This window comes from Micropterus salmoides, unplaced genomic scaffold (genome assembly GCF_014851395.1).
Source record: "Micropterus salmoides isolate LMB-PRFRI ecotype aquatic unplaced genomic scaffold, ASM1485139v1 Ms_hic_scaffold_21, whole genome shotgun sequence".
NCBI lineage: Eukaryota > Metazoa > Chordata > Actinopteri > Centrarchiformes > Centrarchidae > Micropterus > Micropterus salmoides.
The window spans coordinates 4627762-4650219 of NW_024041262.1; the positions used below are offsets into that span (position 1 = coordinate 4627762).

The 22458-nt window shown below is 41.0% G+C and overlaps 1 protein-coding gene across 1 annotated transcript in view; it reads right to left on the reverse strand.

Annotated features, from left to right (window-relative positions):
• The window catches only part of LOC119916354 (dynein heavy chain 9, axonemal-like), a 147153-nt gene that overhangs the window by 67735 nt on the left and 56960 nt on the right, over positions 1-22458 (reverse strand). Inside the window, exons 38-51 of the mRNA XM_038736340.1 lie at positions 19756-19966; positions 19531-19658; positions 18994-19102; positions 18612-18759; positions 17874-18048; positions 16859-17032; positions 16282-16489; positions 14758-14923; positions 13647-13749; positions 11204-11443; positions 3971-4132; positions 2858-3054; positions 929-1091; positions 478-601 (exon numbers count right to left, since the gene is read on the reverse strand). Coding sequence (XP_038592268.1) covers positions 478-601; positions 929-1091; positions 2858-3054; positions 3971-4132; positions 11204-11443; positions 13647-13749; positions 14758-14923; positions 16282-16489; positions 16859-17032; positions 17874-18048; positions 18612-18759; positions 18994-19102; positions 19531-19658; positions 19756-19966 — 2308 coding nt within the window. The remainder of the gene's footprint in view (positions 1-477; positions 602-928; positions 1092-2857; positions 3055-3970; positions 4133-11203; positions 11444-13646; positions 13750-14757; positions 14924-16281; positions 16490-16858; positions 17033-17873; positions 18049-18611; positions 18760-18993; positions 19103-19530; positions 19659-19755; positions 19967-22458) is intronic.

The following is a 22458-nucleotide window of genomic DNA, read 5'->3' on the forward strand; positions in this document are numbered from 1 at the left end:
AGCATTAGCAGCAAAACCAGAGTGTATTGAATTCATTAAGTGTACATTTTATTCCTTAAGAATTCAACTTGTTTATTTGTGAGACAAATTTTTAAGTTCATAGTCTTTAAATCTGAAATTGGAAGTTGTTGTTGTTGTTGTTGTTGAGTTGGCATATGCCATGCTTTTTAGTTCCATAGCCTATGACATTACATAGTACATGATTTTATGGCATAGTAACTGCCAAATGATTGCAATGCCAACATTAAATACATTTTATATTCATTGTTGATTGTGCTATAGGTTAGCACCCTTCAAATGTTTAGTATAAATCAAGATGTAAATCTCAGCCTTGCTTGCATTTCTTCACAATGATGTGTTGCAGCTGATGAGTAATGCTGCAGAAATAGCACCACAGTAATTTGTTGCTGTGGCAAAGCAAAGGCATTTCTCTCTTGCAAAACACGACACGCAGTAATTAGCGATGCCTGCTGTTACCCGATGCCAACAGATCGTTGACCAGAACGAGGAACTTCTCGTCTGCCACTTGGGCGTCAGTCATTAGGAGCACGGTGCCAATATTCTTCACGCCAGCTTTGATGTAGAGGGACGCCAGGTCACTCTGGGTGACAGGGAGAGAGAAAGAGATGGAGTGGGAGAGTGACACACATAATGAGATTGGGCTGTGAGAGGGCTAAAGCTTTGTTACTTTTTCAGTGATACATGCCTGAGACTTAAATCAATGTGAGGATACTGAGTGGATTACAAGTATCGTGTTTACATACTGTAGGGATTATGTCCACATTTCACTCAGATACACCTCCGCGTTTAAATTTAAACCTCACCTGGCTGTAAGAAACTTTTATAATACTTAATATGAGACTAATTGAGTTGTTTAGATGGATGTTTTGCAGTGTGGTATGTCTTTGCTGTGTAATCCTCCTCATACCTTGAGGTCAGCGATACTGTAGCCTTTTCTCAAGGTGATCTGGAAAACCTCCAGACTGGAGATGAAGGCAGCTAGTCGGGTCAGACTCTGCTTGCCGCTGCCGCCCACTCCGACCAGCAGCGCATTACCCCTTGGAGACTCCAGGATTCGGTTTATACGGCAGCTACATGTGGAGGTGCAGACAGTCGGGGGAGGGAAAGGTATGAGGGAGGAATCAGCGGAAGGGTGAGATTAAAAGGTAGGGGGAGGCAAGCTGGATAAAGACAATTTCTGACTCATAAGATAAACAGCAAAAGACAAACAAACAGGCAGCTTCTGTCTCCTCTCTCTGTTTTAATACTGTCCGTCAGTGCTCCTGAAACTCTTTATGCCTTCAGTAAAACAAAGGCATAGACGTGGAAATGTGTCTATGTTTCAAAATAATAAATTTCATTTGAATTTTTGTATCTTCATTTGATGTTGTTGCCAAAAGCAAAACACCAACACATTTCAACTGACATTTCAACTGCTGTCACTACCTAAAACTAATACTGAAATTTCATCACACACCTCAGCTTTCTCTAGCATTTCAACTTTCAACTTGAACCTCTTACTCTTCTGATGTCAGTTCACCTTCCTTCATCGCTTACACTCCAACTGACATCAGTCAACTTGGCATTTCAGTTGCTTTCATGGCTTACAAATCAACTGACAGTTCAAATGCTTTCAGCTCTTACTCTTCAAATGACAATTCCATTACTTTCACCACTTACTTTACGTTGCAAACACCTTAAACTTCTCTAGTGAGTCAACTGAAATTTTTGTTGCTTTCATCGTTTACAGTTCAGCTGACATTTCAACTTTCATCTTGCGGTTTAGCAGCAGAAAATTCCCCTGCAGCCCAAAAAGCATTTTCCCCATGGGCCACATTATAAAAGACACATGTGTAAAACTGCTGACAGGACACCACAAATTGCAAACAAGGTCAATTATGAATCCTTCTAATATGAATTTTTGATCCATGGAGGCTTTAAATTTGTAAAACTTTCCTCGAGCCGAGAAAAGCGATTTGAAAATCGGTTACATCATCACATTAAAAAGGCAGGTGAGGCCAGTTTGAGATACTACTGCGCATATATATTTAATGTTTTTCTTTCTTTCTTCATTTTAAAAAAAGGCTTAGTAATTTCCTAAAACACTCGGCAGATTTTAGCCAACATTACTCAGACAGGTTTAACTAGTGTCTTTATTGGGGACTATTTTCAGCTGTGGAATAATACACATTTAGAGCACTACAGCCCAAGACGATGTATGACAAATTGACTAAAAATAAACTACAGTGCAACAGTGTGGCTAACTGATTTGTTTCAGTATCAGTGTGGTCAATTATTTGCGTGTATCCTTCATAAACGTACAGAGATGAGAGGAAAAACTCTGAGCTGAAGACGAACACACAGTCAAAATCCCACAGATATGCTTGATGCTACGGTTGCTAGCTAGCTTAGAGCTAACATCTGTAAAGTGTGTTTTTGGGAGGAATGAACCCAAACCGTCTGAACATACCTTGAATTTTAGGAAACTGTGTCTAAGCTGATGCTTGTCTTGAATTTGAATATTGCACTAAGGTCATTCAACTTTAAACCTACTTAAGGATAATTAAAGAAAGAAACTGGATATTAGGGTTCAATGGGTTTTTTTTACATTTTGAGACTGAAGCAAAACCTAACCTCCCTTTTGCATTTTTGATAGGCTGTCGTGATGTTTGCTGCATGACTTTTTACTGATTTGCTTTTGACAGTCTGTTAAATTGAACTGCAAATCCTAAAATACCTGGGAAGCCAGTTGATTTCCTTGTCAGACAATAAAGGAACTGACAAAAACACTTTCTTTAATCTTACTATACTCCCCCCACACAGTCCCTGAGGTTCCAAAACTTCCAAAACCACTCACATGTGAGCCATGGCGTCCTCAAACAGCACCAAGTTTAGTGTGGCATTGACCTCATTGTAGCTGTCCAGCACCTCCAGCAGGGTTTTATTGAGGCTGCTCCAGGACTCTGCAGCCATGTACCTGGCCTCCCCCAGCCCACGGGCAAAGTGGCAGTAAAGGTTCATCTCCCTGGTCTGCTCCAGAGTCTCCTCCATGTCCTCAGGGAGGGACGCACACACACACACATATATTGCAGTGGTAAACATACAGACCCACACACTGCCCCTGTCAGCATAACATTAGTGTTAAGCTTAAACAGTCTGGACAGGGACACAGCTGAATATCACAGCTGCGCAGAGGGTGACCTAGTTCATTTTCACCCTGGCAACTGTTGGGCCCCCGAATATTTCACTGGAGAGATTTTGTGTGTCTCTTAGGGATGCTTGTTTTCTCTGCTAACTTCCACTGGCATAAAGCTGCAGTAGGTGTGATTTTTTTTTTTCCAAATTCATCTCTATATTTTGTTCCGGTGCACTCTTCATTGTCATAGTATCAAGTGCACTTCCTTACAGTGCAACGGTCTCTAAAGACTTTCTTGTTTGCGTGTAAAAATAGCAAGAAAACATGCTGCATATTGCTCTGTGGCACAGGGGCAAATTGTCCTAAGTTTACAGAGGGTGCCAATTTTCTAATATATTCTGGAGTGGGTGGTATTATTCTCTCTCCTTTCCCTTCTCTTTCTGTGGGTGTGTGTACACATATACTTGTCAGGTTCTTCATTGTGGCATGTCTAGTGTGCATGCGATAGAGCCAGAGAGGGTAGTGAGGGGAGCAGTGGACAGAAAACCATTAAAATGTTTTCCAATTTGCCGGGCTGACATCGCAGACCCTGACAGCCAGACCCCCATACCACACTGATTAATATTCTCTCCAACCCTCTCTTGGCACTTACCCCTCACACCCCGCCCCCAACATTCCTTTTTCTCCTCTCCTCTTTCTCCTCGCTGTGTTGGCCACTGATGTCCAGGTCCAGACACAGAGCAGGCAGGCTAATGATTTCCCCTCACCCCCCTCCCCCAAATCCTCCAGCCTCCTCTTCTTGTCTTCCTCCGCTGAACTTTGTAAAACTCTCACCTCGTAGAACTTTTTCACTGTGTCCGCCTGCAGCCTATCAAAGAACTGGAAGTCCTGCTCCTCCACCAGCTTGTCTCTGTAGACCCGGTTGGACTCGTGCAGGTAGATTTTCAGCAGGTCTGGGGGGGCTTTCAGACACTCGCCAGTGCAAAAGAGAATGCCCTGGGCAGAGAGAAAAGAGGGGAAGGCTTAGAGTTTTATTCCAGAGGCTGATTTGGCCCATTTACACCACAACAAGGAGGGAAATACAGCACAGTCACTGTGGGTAAATCAATAGATATTGAGTGGGCACGCTGTTAGTAGGTGTGTCAGAGAAACTCAGAAAATAATGGCAGTGCTTTTCTTTCATCTCACAGTCTCAGAAGTATTGCTGCATGTGGAGATATGTTCTGTGGGCAGGTGTTGGATGGAAGAATAATGAAAAATCAAGGACAGAGTCTGATGTGACTGTAATGCTTCCAAAGAGTGTTTATTTTCACAAGTCTAAGGATAGGGTTGAAATCCCATCCTATTTACTATACAGTGTATTATATTTGCTGGTGGCTATTTAATTTGAGTGTCTGAATTCTGTACACCCCATTGCTACAATGGAACGGAAAAAGGTGTCCATGCCGTGTACAGTACTTTCTGCTAACGATCCCACAATGCAATGCATTGCATTTCATAGATGCAAAATGTTTACTGCTCACAGAGTAAACTATGGAGTGTAATATAGAGAGTTGTAAATAAGTGAATGAGGGGGTGAATTCGGACCAGACTAAATCTGTTTCTCAAACTGCGTTCATGTCTTTACTTGCGTTCTTGTGGACTTGTGAAACGTCATCAGTCGCATCCAAAGGAATGTTCCAATTCAAAAGTCTGTACTAGCCAAGTACAGTCAAATACCCGGAGGTATTCTCGCTCCACACGTTTTACCGAGCCTGCATCGGTGGTGACTTGTGTGGACTTGAGATAGCCAAGTATCCCAGAATGCATTTCTTGCCAACAAGCGGAAATGGAAGAGGAGCAGACCCAAGTTATAATACTACTGTTATTGTGTCACGGAATGCAGTTTAAGAGATTTGTTTAAACTCCAAATGTGTGTTCGATTTCTCAAGACAGAGCTAATTTGAAAATTTGCTACAACGTTGTCAGAGACTTGAGGTCCCATCCGCTAACAGGTCCGGCCGTCATGAAGTCTACTGCTGTTCTAATTGCTTTATGACGGACTGCGTGCTCCCGTTCCGGGAAGTTTGTACCAAGTCCAAGCTTTAATGTACAGAAGTCTGAACTTGCCAAACTCAGTATTAAGGAACAGCCTAAGAGTCTACAGCCATGCTAGCAGCTCTGTGAGACTGAGCTTAATGCTAATGGGAGCTTGCTAACACCCCAACAATGACTATACTTACATGCTGATGTTCAGCAGGTCTTACAGTGGTCTCAAGCTGGTTCACAATGATCACCATTTTATTTTAGTGTGTTAGCATACTAACAAATTGGCACTGAATACAAACTGAAGCTAACAGGAATGTATATAATGGTCATATACAGCACATGGTCATAAACCGGTGTACTGGAAAAACTGAAATTGTTCAGCGCTAGACAACAATCGACAGTTCACCAAAGTTTGTACAATTCATCCTGAGGGGGACCTGAATGTCTGTACCAAACTTCAATATTAAACTATCAAAATATGAACTTCATGGTGGTGCTAGGGGAAAAGTCAGGTAATCTCCAAGTTAACAGGATTAATCCCCTGGGCATCACGAGTCTATGTACCAAATGTTGTGCCAATTAATTTGGGAGAATACTTTATAAGTGAAAATTTTGACCTGCTGGTAAGGCAAGGGATTAACCAAGTCCTTAAAATTCATCCTCTGGGCACCATGAATGCCTGTACCAAACGTTATGGTAATCTTTTCTTTAGTTGTTGAGACACTTTACCTAAAGGAAAAATGTCACCCTCATGGCGGTGCAAGAGGAAAAGCCAGGGCCGCACCATGGGAATCATTTGCATTCATCCTCTGGGGAACACGAATGTCTTCACAAAATGTCATGGCAATCCAACAGTATTTCAGTCTGGACCAAAGTGGTCCAAACTCCACGGAGCCACAGCTTGCAAATAGAAATGTATTTTCTGTTTGTAATTTATCCTCTGTTTAAAAAAAGTAGAAATTAAAACAGAAAATCATGACAATGAGCAGATGAGTGTTTAGTGGATGATTGATGATTAATGTGTCTCTAGAGGGGTCTGTGTGACGTGTTGGTTTTCCCACTGGGCAACACATGATGCAATCAGGCGGAACAAGGCACAATCTAGATGCCTCACATAACAGGTGCCGTATAGGATGAGGAAGGGGACAAAGTGGCGCCGAGGCACAGTTTGTTCCCCTCTGCGCACTGTCACCCAGGAGGCAGAGGCAAAGGCAAGCAGATGTTGTGTGTTTCCAGCCCCAGAACTTATTCTAATCAACAGAATCATCTCCGGGGGTAAAGCCAGCTGAATCTGATCTGCCTTCATATCTGAGCCCGCTGAATGTGACAATTGGCTGCTAAATCCACTGTGTAATGGTGCAGATGGGAGGTGTGCCTGTGTGTGTGTGAGTGTGTGGATATGTGCGTGGATGTGTGTACTGACGATTCAAACCTGAGCCAGAATTATCGCTGCGGCTCTACAAAAGTCAAGATGTTTTCCACAAATGTGAATGATTTAATCCTTTGACTTTTAATAGATCTGTCTTTTTCTACTGCATTTCATTGCTTAATGGTGTCAATAATGACACCTGCATTTATTGTGTAACATATAGCAACTCTATATGACTTGATTGTTGAAATCGCAGGCTTAGCTGTTGGTTGTATCAATCGAACAAACGGCAAGGTTCAAACTGAGAAGGAGAGAGAACTTTGTTTTCCTTCTATCCAGCCGACTTTGGCAGACTATCTCATCCTCTCTGTCCCTGATCTTTCATCGCTTTGTTCAACTGAGAGGAGAGGGATTAGAGAGTTCTGGGTCTGGGCATGTATCTGTCTGTTGGTCGGTCTGTCGCGCTGTCTGCAGCGGGCGTGCTTTCCTCATAGCCTGACAGCTGCTCTGAGACCCAAACAATGTTTCCCCTGCTAACAGATGCACCCAGCTGACTATCAATGGGATATCATGCAGACATATTGCGCAGTCAGTACAGTTCTCTCTCATGTACTCTCTTTCTTTTCTCTTTCCCTTGTCTCCGTCCTCCTCTTTCGCTCCGTCCATCTTTCTTCCATCTCCTCCCTCGCCTCTTGAGCTTCGAGGAGCTCATTTAGGCTGACGTGGGGAAGACAGGCCCTCGGATATGCCCGCTGGTCATGGCAGAAAACGTACACAGGCAAACAGAGTTCTTTGACAACGCTCCCAGTCGTTTGCCGAACTGTTTGTCTTGCCCTATAATTTGGCTACTGTACTTCAGTTATACCATAGTATGTCTAATTTAGCATCCACAAGGCGTAATGATCGGTCCAGTGGTTGGAGAATTTATTGAGACATGAAGGAGAAAGATTGCTTACTGTAAGAAAGTAAGTGGTAAGGGACAAAGTGGGAGAGGTAGGGAAGAGAAGGAAACTTGCTGGCATTACCTCCTATTTACTCTTCAACAAACAAAAAAACGTAACCTGAGAAGTTTGTCAGCAAATAACAGCGACAATACTCTCATAAAGATGCAACTTCGAGTGTCTGGACCCGCTTCTATTGTCACATTTAAAAACACCTTTGCGAGGAGTGCTGCAAGCTCACACAGAGTCTCTGAGCTCAGTTTTCTGGCTCATTAGAGTTGATCATAATGAGACGGTTGCCTTTGGCTACATCTCCAAGTTCCAAAGTTTTAAAAAAACAAAGTGAATCACAAAGAGACCCCCAATTATTTCAGCTGAGGCAAACATCTGAAACGTCAAGCCAGAAAACACTGAGTGACAACCATTTAGGCCTCATGCTCAAAATCAGAGGAAGCTTTTGTACTGCCTCGCCAAATACCTTCCCACTTCTGAAGGTGCAAAAGCACTGAGGTACGGTGGGGGAATTACAGCTGAGGCAGAGCTGTGAGCTTCTAGGCTGCTCACTTCTTTTCCGGCTGTCCTTCGTTGTTAGAGCCGGGAACTGTATAAGTTAGGCAGAGAAACTTCAAACAAGCTCCATGAGTCTTCTTCTGGCTTTCTTTCTATTTTCTTTATGGGTGGAGACAAAGCTTTGATACTGTTTCCTCTCTGTGGTTATTGGACGTCCAGTCAAGCTGTGCAGACCCCTTAACAAAACAAAGACTTTGACAAAACAGGCAGAATGGCCTCTTGAGATGGTGCGGCTTAACTACTGCTTCAAGGCAGTGATGTGTGTGTGATCAAGGGTTTGGAAGGTACCGTAATTCTTAGTGTCATCAGGGCTTGAGCTTTGGGGTGGTAATTATGCTTAATCTCAAAAGGCTCAGACCTGCTACAAATCATGATGGCTAAAATCCAGTACTCATACAGGAAGCTTAAAAACAACATCCTTCAAAGACACAGTGAAATGGCATCAATAAGGATTCAGAATGCATAAAACAACATCGCGGTCTAAACCCTCCTTCGATGGCAGAAAACGTTTGATATTTGACATTACCGCCTGCATTCTGCAGTGACTGGTCAAGTGTGCTGAGGTGAAAAGTAGACAGTCTGAACTTCTCTCTCATGCTGTCTTTTTTAACATTCTTCAAACAACTACTTCTGTCCCTTTATGTGTGTCCTATAGAGTGCGAATACCTTTAAAACCACAAATGTCAATGTCATGCTGCCGCTACAGGAAAGGTCAGGGGATCACCAAAGCCATTACGATTCAGAATTTGGGGGCCAATTCTTTTGCTTGTTGAGAAATTTCACTGGATAAGAGAAAACTTTGAGGTTTAACCGTAATATCTTAAACAACTGTTGGATGGATGGCAGACATTAATGTCACCGTCAGGATGAATTGGAATGAAGCTCTGGCAAAATTTCAGTCAGGAAGACCATTCTTTTGCATCCTTAGGCGGGTTGAAGAGGTAGAGCAGGTCACCCACTAAACTGAAGGTTGGCGATTAGATCCCTGACTCCTCCAGTCTGCATGTCTAAGTGTCCTCGGGCAAGATAATTAAACCCAAATTGCTCCTGAAGTCTGTGCCATCAGTGTATGCCCGTGTGTGAATGATAAGTTCCTCTCTGATGTGCAGTTGGCACCTTGCATGGCAGCCATCTATTTATCAATGTATGTGGACGGTGTGAATGTGACATGTAGTGTAAAGCGCTTTGAGTGGTCAGAAGACTACAAAGGCACTATACAAGTACAGTCCATTAACCATTTAGGCTGTAGTTTATTTCTCAAACCAGCCTACCATTCACTTCTCACGCATGCTCACTCATATTTCCAGCGACAAACCTTCATTGTTAGCCTGCTGTCTTTTTAAATATGATTTTCTCTCCGCCTTTAGTACGTTCCCGCTGCTAAATGTGCGCCCCGCTACCTTCCCGTTGCCGCCCAGTCATTGGAGATCCATCAGCTTCATCATTCCATCAACCTCTTCAGCCATCTGCCTCAGCAGAGTCATCACTCACTACCACTTGTGTCTGGACTCCATGCGGGAATTTATTCTTGCTGCTGCTCAGGACAGACGCCCCTCCATTACCAAAAGTCTCCCCGTAGAGTCTAAGCGCCAAAGACTTTCTGTCAAGACTTAATCATCGCACATAATCTGTTATGATAAACGTTATCTTTACTTCATTAACTTATCTCTACTGATTGAAATAACTTTGATCCCCACCATCCACTACTGTTACATCAATTACAATTTGGGTGGATCGAGATAAGCAGTTTGTGGTGCTTTTTCTCCAACTGGGTGCCCTTAAACCACTGCAGAAGGAGACACTGTAATGAGATGACGTAAATAAATGAACAAAAACGATTTATGGCATTTGTTTCATGTAGTAATCTGAGGAAGGTTACAGTCTCCTCATCGCTCCACACCGATCTGAAGTTTTTGTCTGCCACCATCTTTTGTGTACGTCATGTATCAATTGCACTTTGTTGTGTCTCGTTTTTATCCATGCACCAACTTTCCTACCTCAGCCAAAAGAAGGTTTTTCGGAGTGCCTTGCACAATGTTTTTTTATGCAAAATTGGAAAATGTGCATAAAAGCAGGTCAATAGAAACACAATTATTCATGCTACCATCAGTGAAACCACTTTAACACCTAAAATGTTACTCTAGCATCATTATTAGCTCAAATTCCAATATTGTTTATTAATATATACTTGTATTCTTATATAATTGTATATATTATACTATATTATAATATAGTAATGTAATATACCATATTATTATAATATTGTATGATCAAATATCTGCTAAATTTATGGATTTGTCATCAGGCTCAGCTGTATTTCATTTTTAGCGCTAATAAGCTAATTTTAGCATGCTAACACACTAAATAAAGACGGTAAACATTAGCATGTTAACACTGCCATCGCGACATTAGTTTAGTTGCATGTTCTGACTGTCTATCTGTGGTCAGTCCCAGCCTGCATATTTGACAAAGCAGTACACACAGTAATTTGATCCGTTGTAATATAAAAACATATTGATTAGTGCAGCTTTAAAATAGTGAATATGAAACAGTATATGACTAAACCTATATATTTTGTACGTCGTGTAATAACAGTATAGTAAGAACTCAGAGCTGCCGTTGGAAACTCCTAGATGGATTTTTGAAATATAGTTCCTATAGCTGAGTGGCTTAAAGCATTAATTATACAATGGAGTGTGTTAAATGAGAGAGCCTGCCCTCCATGAAACCGTGGAGGATTTTGACAGAAATATTGCCCCAAAAGCTTCTCCCTTGACAGCCTTCGCGCTCTGATATTATATTCATTTAAATACATTAAATCATCACTAACACCCGTGGAAGTGCAAATCCATTCTATTTTCTATTACACTTATTTCAGACTTATTTCTGGCTTTCAGACCCAGCTCGGAAATCAATAATAATTTAGATGAGAAATTAGTGACAGAAGCCTGGCTCTTTCCACGTGGGAAGCAGAGCCATAAAAACAGAGAGAATCAAGGCAAAATATATTATAATTTATATAACTCCTATAACGGAAAGGGTGGTGATATGAAAAAGCACACAACTTTTTTGATTTAACTTCTGACTTTCAACTGTGAAAATCTTAACCTGAGGTTGGTTTTCTAAAAGAATGTCAAAGTAGATGAATCCTTCTTTCACCTGAAATATGTTGGAGAGGTCGCGCAGGTTGAAGATGTAGTGGAACTTGACTGCGGTGGGGAGAAAGGTGGTGGCGATGCGCTGGTGCAGGGCCAGGGCTAACTGGACCAGGGTGGGGCAGCTCTTCTGCAGGGCGGCGCTGAAGCCCTCTCCTCTCAGGTGCTGGGACAGGATGGAGGTGTAGATGGTGCTCAAGGCCTCGGCTCCAGGGAATGACAGGGCAAAGACGGAGAAGTGCCGCTGTGGAGGGAGATCCAGCATAAACAAGGCAACGGTAAACATGTTGTTCCTCACTAATGATGCAGTCAATTATCTTCCAGACTAAAAGCAAGGGTCACATTGTGAGTGTTTGCAGCAGTGAGTAGAGAGGGACTGCCGCTCAGTTAAGTGTGCCTTTTAAATTCAAATATGATCATCTCTGAGTTTGACCTACTGTATAATTGTAAGTCACTCTCTTTCGGAATAAGTAGTCCTCCAAGTTAAGTCAAACTTAGATCAGTGAGTGTGTTATACTCCCAGTTATAAGTTGTATCCTGTCTTTGATCACACACTGTACATGTTATAGTTAACAATAATAATCTTATTCCACTCTCTAGAAAATCTACGGGCCCTGACGGGATCAGAAGCAAGACGATTTAGGTGTGTGCTGATCAGGTAACTATCTCTTCTCAGGTTGTTTCAGTGTTCAGTAGATACAGGCAAGAAACCTGACTTGTGGAAAAAATCTTGGGATTGTGACGGCCCCTAAAAGTAACTGATTAGCTGAAATTGCCATCTTATCCCTGACATCTTCTCTCTTAGTCCTTATCACTTTGCATGTCAGGGAGCAAGGTGTGGTTGAAGACGCGCTGCTTCTTGGTGGAATGGGTAGATTTTAACCCCTGTGTGCACCATTGACCAAATGTATTTCTGCTTTTGGATAATAAAGTAGAATTGGATTTGAATTTGATTTGAAAAACATGTCAAAAAATCATGTTTGAGAGTTTCTCTTCCTGTTCCAATATACCTTTATGACACATCTTTAACTTGGGGCTATATACTGTATATAAACGCATCATGTCAAGTGATTGGAATGATTTGTTAGCTTGTGAGTCGCCATACTAGCTGGCAGAGCGAAATTATGCGTCAGAGGTGTGTGTTTAAATATCAGTTGGCAAAACATTTCCAAAGATTTTTCTATCATGGATTTGATTTAACTTTTTCAGCATTTTTTGTGCTATAGTACAGTAGATCTTCTGTGGGATTGGACCAGACGGACAAGTCCCACGCACATCAGTGAGCCGTGGGCGCCCATGACTCTGTCACTGGTTCACTGTTTGTCCTTCCTTGGACCATTTTTGGTAGGTACTAACCGGTGCATTTGGGAAAGATCTTCAGAAAGAACCACTGGACTTATGGCCGAGTGGCATGGTTTGGGATTGAAATTTGTAGACAATAACAAAAATTCAAAGCTATGGCAGCGTTATCCTTTAAAAAGGCAGTTTATTGCCAAAACATAATCAAACCTAATCATGGGAATAGCAAATCACATAACAACACCCTGGCAACAAAGATATTTTTTTTATATATTTAGATATGAGGAGGTATAGAGACATATGCAGCCCATAATCTAATTTGTCATCGTTTTCTTTGTTTTTCTTTAATTTTGTATGGATGTAACACAGTGATCCAAAACCTGCAACAGGTGTTCCCACACTACAACAGCTCGGTTTCTTCTGAAGTAGCCCAGTGAGCTTATTCAGATATCTAAGGGCTCCTTCATGTTTCTGTAACCAAGATATTATACATATATTTAGATGACACGTATTAATCCAAAAACCTGATAATAACCAGGATGTATGTGAATTTAGTAAGTAATGTCTGAGCGATGACTTTGGAACACTGAATGAACACATGAAAAAAATATTGTGGCATCCACCTTTTACCACCGTCTTTTTCTTTCTTTTCTTTTTTCTGCTTAAAGGTTTTGATACATCAGATTGGTCTCAGATTTGGCACAAATACATGAGCAAACAAATAAACAAGCAAATAATGCGCCACCGCCTTCAGGCAAACCGGTCTAATTTCCTAAATGCGGAAACATAATGTTGAGACACGCCATCATTTATTTTCTGTTAAAGTTTCGTCTAAATCCAATCAACTGAGCATGGACGGCCACGCAAATGAATGAACAGGAAAATGAACAAACAAACAGGGGAAAAAAACATGAATGCAAACACGTTTTGCCAAAAAATTATAAAATGAATAAATAAATTAATGTAAAACAGAACATAATGTAACCTAATATTAAAATAGGAGTTAAATATAGAATATAGTTAAAGATAGATATAATAGTCTATGATAACATGTGTGCACATGTAACCCTAGCAGTGTGTTGCATAACCAGTGGAACACAATGCGCTGTGAGGACATGTTGTTTGTGTGTGTGTGGGTGTGTGTGTACCTGCAGTCGTGGATTGATGGTGAAGCTGCCAGCTGTGGGGTTCATGCAGGACACATACTGAACACTGTGGATTTCCTTCAAAAGCAGCTTATTACGGTCATACCTGGGAGTACACATGCACAAAAATGCAGGGAGAAAAAAATCATTATTTAACAGCCTCGCATGCACACAAACACACACACACGCCCTGGCTCTCTCTCGCACACACACATTTCCCCACGTTTTTGCCGATATGGACACCTCAGCTCCCACTTAAGCTGGCATGGCTCGGTAGCATCCTCCCTCCTCTCAATTTCATACCTGAAATCCTCCCAGCATATCTCTAATGGGCCGACCGTGTCTAAGCCAGTCAGCCTGTGTCTGACGCATTGGAACCATGTTCAGAATGGCCTCACTGTGTCAGAGAGATGAGCAACAAAATCCTTTTAAGAGGAATCATACAACCCTGCACTCACATTTGACTTCTGACACTCATAAAAGTTGTAGCACAGCGATACTGAGGCAGGGATCTGTCCGAATACTAAGATGTGTTTAAAGTAGAAAGGCTCTTCATCTGAATTATTATGGTATTACATCTATCAGCTGCTGGCACTCTATTATCTGAATTATCCTTTTCTATGTTAATACATGGAGAAATTCTCTGAAACTGTCCATCATGTAAGCAATTAAAGTGAGGAACGATCCCCTGCTGAGGGAGTATTTCCTGAAAATCACCTAGTGAAATGGTGTAATAACTACACCAAGACTTTTTTTTCACGAAATTTAAAAATGTCAAATTTATATTAAAACATATATCTAAACATTTTCATAAATAAATCATCATACCCAAAATGCACATGTGAGTGTATTGCAATCTCTTGAATATATATTATATATAATAATATTGTGTTCTAATTATGTTGTTCATGCCTTTAATATGGCTATAAAAAGGCTATTTTACGGGGGTTTTAAGGGTGTGGGTGGATTGGAGGTGCATCAATAGGTTTGGGAACCGCTGACTAGAACAACAAACTCTAGGCATAATGTCATCCTCTTTAAACAGCATAGGCATATTTGCTCATCATACATGCAGTATATATTGCATAGCTGCATGTTAATGATAGAGCATTACCAGTGGTTGTAGTCCATGTGTTGGCGTATGAGTGTGTGGGGTTGCACCGTGCCGTACGCATCCACCTCAGGCATATTCATGTCATCTATGAAGTAGATCAGTCTTTTGTTGCCTGGTGGTCCATAGTTGCGCCCTGCTTTCTTCTCAAGGGGCTTCTCCAACACCGCTGTGTAGGAGAGGAATGAGGGGAAATAAGCCTGCTACACAGAAGTTGGTTTATTATATCTTTTTAAGCCTTTAAATATTATGTAAGTGTCTAGGAGGGAAAAATTCACATAGACAAGGGGTCAAAAGTACACGTTTCTTTGTATTAAGGGTTCAGAAGCAAAAAAGCATAATTGAATGCTGTCTGAGGTGTTCCAATATAGAAAAGAATTCACTGCATTATAGTGTAGTTTTTATGGCATTATTCTAACAGCAAAATTGAAAATCTATTTTTCAACTTCTTTGACTAATTTGGAGTCAAATCGTGTTTATTTAAATTGTCCAAAATCAAAAGTTTATCTCAGAGAGCTTTACAGCTTGGTTCCAGACCTCTGACATGCCTTCAGCATCTCTGACATTCAAACTGAATTCTGCCAGTTGGAGAAACAGTCAACAAATTAGAGATTTTTAAGGGTGAATCAAAAATAGAGATATTCTCTTCCAACATTTTTAGCTAGCTATAGACAAACCGGTGAGGAATCTCTGTGTTATCTTTGATCAGGGTATGTTCTTTAACTCCATAACATAAAACAAACTTCATGTTTTTTTTAACCTACGTAACATTGCAAAAATCAGGAATGATTGACAAAAATGATGCAGAAAAACTAGTCCATGCATTTGTTACTTCCAGGCTGGATTATTTCAACTGCCTGAATAATTCCCTTAAGTCTCTCCAGTTGATTCAGAATGCTGCGGGCTGCCTCAGTTAAATACTGAACACTCCCTTAGTTATAGGCCTAGACTGCCGGAAGACTTTCCATGATCCACTCTCTCCTCCTCTTCCTTACATCGGTATTTATTTTCATCACATTAATGCATCTTCTTCCCTCTCCTGTAGTCTTGTGCTTTCTCATCTCTCTCCTTTGTCCTTCTGTTGCTTTTCTGCAGGTGTTTCTGGCTCTGAAGCTGTGGAGTCTGGATCTGTGGTTGCAGGCTTCCTGCTGCCTCCATGTTCCTGTTCGACACCCACTGCTAAAATTTTTATCACGGTCCTAATAATATTATTTTTGCTATCATTGTTATTACTATTATTATTACATTTGATATTTTTATCTCTCTCGACCCAACCGGTTGAGGCAGATAGCTGCCCACGTGGTTTTGCTCGAGCTTTTTGCCTTTTAAAACAAGTTTTTCCTTTTCCTTTCCTTGTCGCCAAGTGCTTGTTCATGGTGGGAACTGTTGGTTCTCTGTAAATAATATTACAAAGAGTACGGTCTAGGCCTGCTCTGTATGAAGAGTGCAATGTGTGAAAAGTGTTGGCAGTGTATTAATAAAATTGAAATGAATATTAAGTCTAACATAGAACTATGTGGTTCCTACCTTGGAGCATAGCAGACGTGGTGTAATAGTTAAACGGGACATTTTTAATCATGCATTTCTCTGCGTCCAACGATCCCAGTTTTTCCCCAACCAGAACAGACTTCCCTGTCCCAGCATTCCCGACCAGCATGACGGGCCGACGATGTTCCAGGAGCCGGTCCATGAAGTAACGAACTCGAATGGTCTCTGTAGTGTGGACCAGACATGCCTGCACATGGGAAAAAGTGGGTTTATTCGAGCTTTTAACTGAAAACCGCTGCCTTCTTCTGCTGGAAATCAGACTGACGAGAGCAGTGAGAGTGGGCCAAAACCAAAACAGTCAGCTGAAAGACGTTTAATAGTTCTGTAGAGCTGATAGGAATTTTCAAGCGTCACTGCAAGCAACTGTAGATTATACTATATGTATTGTAATTTGAGCTCTTGTTAATATAAAAATAGCGAGTAGTGCATCTTTTAACTATTAATCAATGTCAAAATTGTATGTTATCTAATTTAAGAATAAGTCCTGTAGATGAAATCTGTGTAATTCCACCAAAACTTGCGTTTAGCTTGAATACTCTAAAACAAGCCGTTGTACCTGAAGTGGTGTATCTGTATCCATCTCAAACTTGGGCACCATCTTGGACCAGGGTTCAAACTTCTTGCTTTCAGGGTCGATGTAGTAATCAAACACGGTGCCCTGGGATGGGAATTTGATGGTTTTGAACTCGGCCACCCACCACTTGCTGAACTCCACTCTGTAGTCGACCAGCTGCACTCACACAGAGAACACACGCAGAGACACAGAGGTTAGGCGGGCGGTCAATACTCTAAAATGACTTCCTCTCAGATTTTTCTCCCCCCATGCAGTAGCTATGGATCTGTGCGTTTGAATTGTACTGGTGTGAATACAAACCAGAGGACAAATAAATGGCGACAACATAGAGATACGGTCACAGCAGCTGAAGGGTAGAAAATGAGATATGGCAGGCCTATCTATCCATCTGTCCGATTCAGACAGTGAAGTAGCCTCATCACCTGCTGCCTGGCAGTTCCTCGCCTTCCTCTCTGCCTCCCCATCCCTTGGTACCTGTCTCCTCTATTCACTACCAACTCTCCAGTCAATAAAACCACTTAGCATTTAAATGCATCTGTGATGGGAAAATAAAGTGGAGTACATTTGTACCGAGGGGAGAGCAGTTTTATCCCATAACTTAGATGGACGCGCTTACTGTACGGCGCTAACTGGATTGCTTAGCAACTGCTTGCCACGGCTCTCCTGCTGATTTAAATTCAGCCAGCCTGTGTGTTGTTGAGCGGGAATAGAGTTCGCTTCATTTTCAGATGGAGATCTCTCCCTTTTCAAAAACCTGCCATTTCTTCAACTGAAAATAACTTTCAAATGACTTTTTATAAATAGAGACACAAAGTTGAGTTGCATAAGAGCCATCAGGGCTTGAATAGAACCAAGAAATACCCATAATGCAAGTGCAAAAACTCTTCCAGGAAGGAGGAAAAAAAACATTCAGCTGTTTTTGTTGTGTCATACTCTTTTCCGTCTTTATGCAACCACTTAAGTAAGCGTCTCCCATGCCCAGAGGCCCACGCAGTACCTGGTCCTGGAACATGGCTCCCCCAAAGGCCCAGACTGCAGCAAAGACAAAGTAGAGCTCATATAGTTCCTTTGCACAGTCTGGTGGGGTGTTTTCTGGAGTCAGCAGACACTCCAGCAAGTAGCACAGCATCTGGACCATGCTCTGCTCTGGGATAGGGATGATCTTCTTAAACCTGAGCAAAGACGGATAGATCATGTCACTGGATTCAAGCCTTACCACTGTTCTGTGTTTCTCATGTAGCATGTAAAACAACTCTTGTGCTGAAAGAAGAAAATAAGGTGTTAAATTGGGATTTCACCTAATGTAATTTTGAATTATGCCACACATTTTTTAACAGATTTAACCAAAAAAAAATACTTTCTTTTGACAAAACACAATTAATTTACATTTACTGTGAAAGCGGATGACAAATGTATCTATGAATATGTATCTGGCATTGTGCTACTGTACAGTGGTGCATTTTCTGGATTTTTGGCCACGCAATGAGGACATAATAATCCTCCTCTGTGTCTCCCTCCTCTGCTTCCTGTTTTTGTTGTCTGCTCCAGTAGCCGTGGTGATGGAGGTGTTGGAGGAGGCGAGTGGTCCTGCACAATAGAATGCGGGATAGCATCCAGTTCTTCTGAGTCAGTCCCCGTTTGCTTCGGCCCACTTTCGCACTGTCCCTGCCCATGTTATTTCACACCGCAACACCCTGCGTCAACTGGACATGATGTAACAATATCATTTCGTTACCTTGATCTGAGGGCATCCAGGCAAAAGGGGAGATACTTGTCAAACAGGATGGTCAGGTTGGCCTTCTCTGATTGGACCTCCCTCCTGTCGATCCAGCTGGTCACCGAAGGGTTCCAGCCGAGGTCTGCTGGGTTTATGTACAGGATGCCTGAAAAGGCGAAAAGGGAATACAACATATTTATGTCAAAGACGTTGTGGGTCCCCTTTGGATCCATCCCAGCCTGTTTACTGTATGTGCCATTTGAATTATACATGGCTGCACCTATTTAGCAGGTATTATGTTGTACCATGCAAAAGGACTTTTGAAAATAAATTCAAACTACAATACTGTTAATAGTAACTATGTAAAAGGAGGAGACAAAGAAAGGAAAGCAAGGACAACCTGCTCTGGATACAGTAGCAGGGGTAGCAGTGCGAAGGTGGCTGATCTCAAACACCAGCCTCATGGTGGGATTCAGAGGGATCCGTTCATTACTGGCCAGTGTCAGCACCTAACAGAAGGAGACAGCGTATTTACACACATTGTACATAGATAGGAATGAAAAAGACAGTGTATTTTGTGAATTGAATATATAAATATAATATAAATTGAATTGTGCCCTTTACAGAGTCTTAATCTGGATTATGTCACCTGCTTTCCACAGCTCTTTTCACTATTCTTAGCATTAAACACACACACACACACACACACCATTTATTCTCTCATCCTCAGAATACAAACAGTTTAATACTCTCGCATCAGTGATGAGTCAGCCAAATCGTCCTATTCATATCTGAATACTGACTTAGTAAACAACAAGACAGTGAAAATGTGTAACCTTAGTCATTTTGATACTGAATAAAAGACTCAGTCCACACATTTACACACACACACACACACACACACACACACACATACACACAGTGAACTCGCTCACACCTTGTTGTCGTCCATGACTGTGTTGAGTGACTCTATCCACATCGGGTCAATGTCTCCATCTAAAACAATCCACTTAGGTCCGTTGTGACTGATATTGGCCAGTTCACGCATAATATTGGAAAACAGGCCTGTGGGGAGAAGGAGTTGACATGTTGGATGTTTGACTCAGGTCATTCAACACTTTGTACTGATTAAACACTGTTTCTGTAGGACTGCAGTAAGCACCATCTTTCCACTCTCTGGTTGCCGGGTTGATGATGCCAAATAGCTCGTCATTGGTCACAGCCTTTGGATTCAGGTCTGCCCACACAGGTCTGCGCTTCATGTTCTGATAGGTCCGTTGGAGAGACCTCATCACCTGACTCTTTCCGGTGCCTGCGTTCCCGATCACAAACACAGAGTGACGCACCGCCAGCAGCTCCTCCAGCTGCACCACCTACCGCACACATCCAGAATGAAACATTTTTTATTATGCTTTGTTTACATCACATGAAGGACACTGATGACATGGTTTACAAATAAACCCTGACCCTTTTACGGGATAATACAGCATTTCATGGACCACTGCACTGTACCACTCAGGCTACTGCATCTCATAGTTAATATTCTGGTTTATGGTGAATGTAAAGTGATGCAGGAAGACGGGGTAGTGTGATGCACTGCAGTGCAGTGCAGCGCAGCAGTTTAGTACACTGTTCACAGACTACAATAAATGACAGCGGCGGTCTTCTAGAAGGACAGATATCTGCACCCTCATTATTCTCTGTTTGCACACTTAAAAGGCCACGCCACCTATTCTACACACGAAAATCAGATTACTTGTCATGGGTATTAGTAGGTAACAGTCTATGGACAGCAAAAGTGTTGAATATCACATAAATAAAACATACATTATGAAATATATAAATGCATGTAATATAATACAAATAATAAAACAAATGAGACGGCCAAACACATAACTGTCTCAGCCCTGTATGTCTTGATTGACAGACATACTAGTTTTACGCAAATTCTAAGTTGAGTGTGCTGTTGTTGTACACTATTCACCCACAATGCAATACACAAAGGGAATGGAAGGGCTACATACTGTATACCAATGATTGTCAAAGTGGGGTCATGGGTCCTTAAGAGGCTTGTAAGGGGTCCCCAACAAAAAGGGGAATGATTTATTTTCATTATAATTCTATCTATAAATAATACAGTGTCAGAATATATCACTGTTTTGGTCATGAGATACTGTCTGTTATATAACATCTAAAAGCAAAAATGCTATCCTATGGCAAACCCTGGTACATAATCTTATCAAATAGGGGTAAGTGCTCTAATTTGAGTCTGTTTAGGGGTCTTTGGCATAAAAAAGTTTGCTGCTGTAAACAACTAGTACGTAGTAAGGAATTGGGACATTGAGATAAAAACTGGCATTATGAAATAAAGTCAGTTACTGGGAAAATGCTGTTGTGAAATGGAAACATCTTTTGAAAAAAAATAGAATACCATAACATGACATGAAATATAAATGCAATTCTACACTGTAAAACATTATAGACACATTTAGTTTTTTCAACTTACTTCTTCTCTTTAACTCAAATAGCTCTGACAAGTTTCGGATTTTGAACTTTGAAGAAAGTTAAACTTGCATAAATTCATTGTGTTGATTATTTGAGACATTTGCCGTGTTGATTGAACTTGCGGATGTAAGTTATAAGTTGAAAAAAAGTTGAGTGTGTGGGGATGGGAGCTATAGAAAGAAAAATTGCCTAGGTGCTGCGTCTTTTGAGTTTGAGAGAAACATACACATCAACTAACTATTAGGGTTGAGCGAGTATTCAGTTGAAACGAGTTTCCGGTACAGATACTTTTTGTCAGTATGAGTCATCAGAGAAAAATGTGTCAGTATCTTTTGTTATAAACTATAAATTAAGGAACCTTTTTAAAAAAAATCAATTACTATCAACTACTACTACTATCAAAAATATTGCTGTTCTGTAAATAGTTTTCTAATAAATATAGCAACTTCTGATTAACCCACACCAATTTCAGGTTTAAATAACTTCCAGTTAGTCCTGCCCACATCCAGGTTAAGTCCCGCCCATTCCAAGAAGGGATACAGAAGATTTTATTTGTTGAACAGATACAGATAATGGTGTACTTGGATAACTCTACTAATTCACTGCAGATAAGTCATATATTCAAATTACAAGCAAAATATAGACACTTGTGGTCAATAAGACTAGTGCCAGAGTTCCTGATAATGGCCTTAGGGCCAATTTAGAAAGGAGGAGATAGGTGCTGGCTTGATAACTATTTTGAACTTTGACTGCAGTGTGCACAGAAGCTTGCGAAGTTGATGTTGATGTGAAAATTTGAAGAAAAAAATGGTGAGGTAAACTTAACTTGTGAATTTGTTAGTTGAAACAAAGGCAAGTTGAGTTAACTTGCACGTTCAAGGCAGCAGGTGAACTTGCATTTCCAAGTTAAATTAACTTGAAATGTCTTATATAGTTAGTTATCTTTACTTAAAAATGTGAGTTGTAGAATTGTATGTTGTTTGACAAGAGAAAGCAAGTTTCCTTGAATGGGACAATGTAATATAGAGAGTTGTTTTAACTCACAGTATCAAGTTCAAACAATAAATGATTATTAATTATACAAACTGTATGACGTAACATCATGAGTTCAAACAAAGCTTTTCTTTTCTTCTATTCTCACATTTGAACCACCAACAAAGATGACAATATAATATATATATATATATATGTAAATACTTCATAGTGAGTTTAGCTAAGTTTGAAAAACATATTGGATTTGGTTTATTCATACTATGACTCATTATTTATTCCATATTTATCACTTTGGGTCACCATATATTTTTAAGGCTCGAGAAAATAACCCTGATGATGTCATCGTCGTCATTAATTTGAGATTACA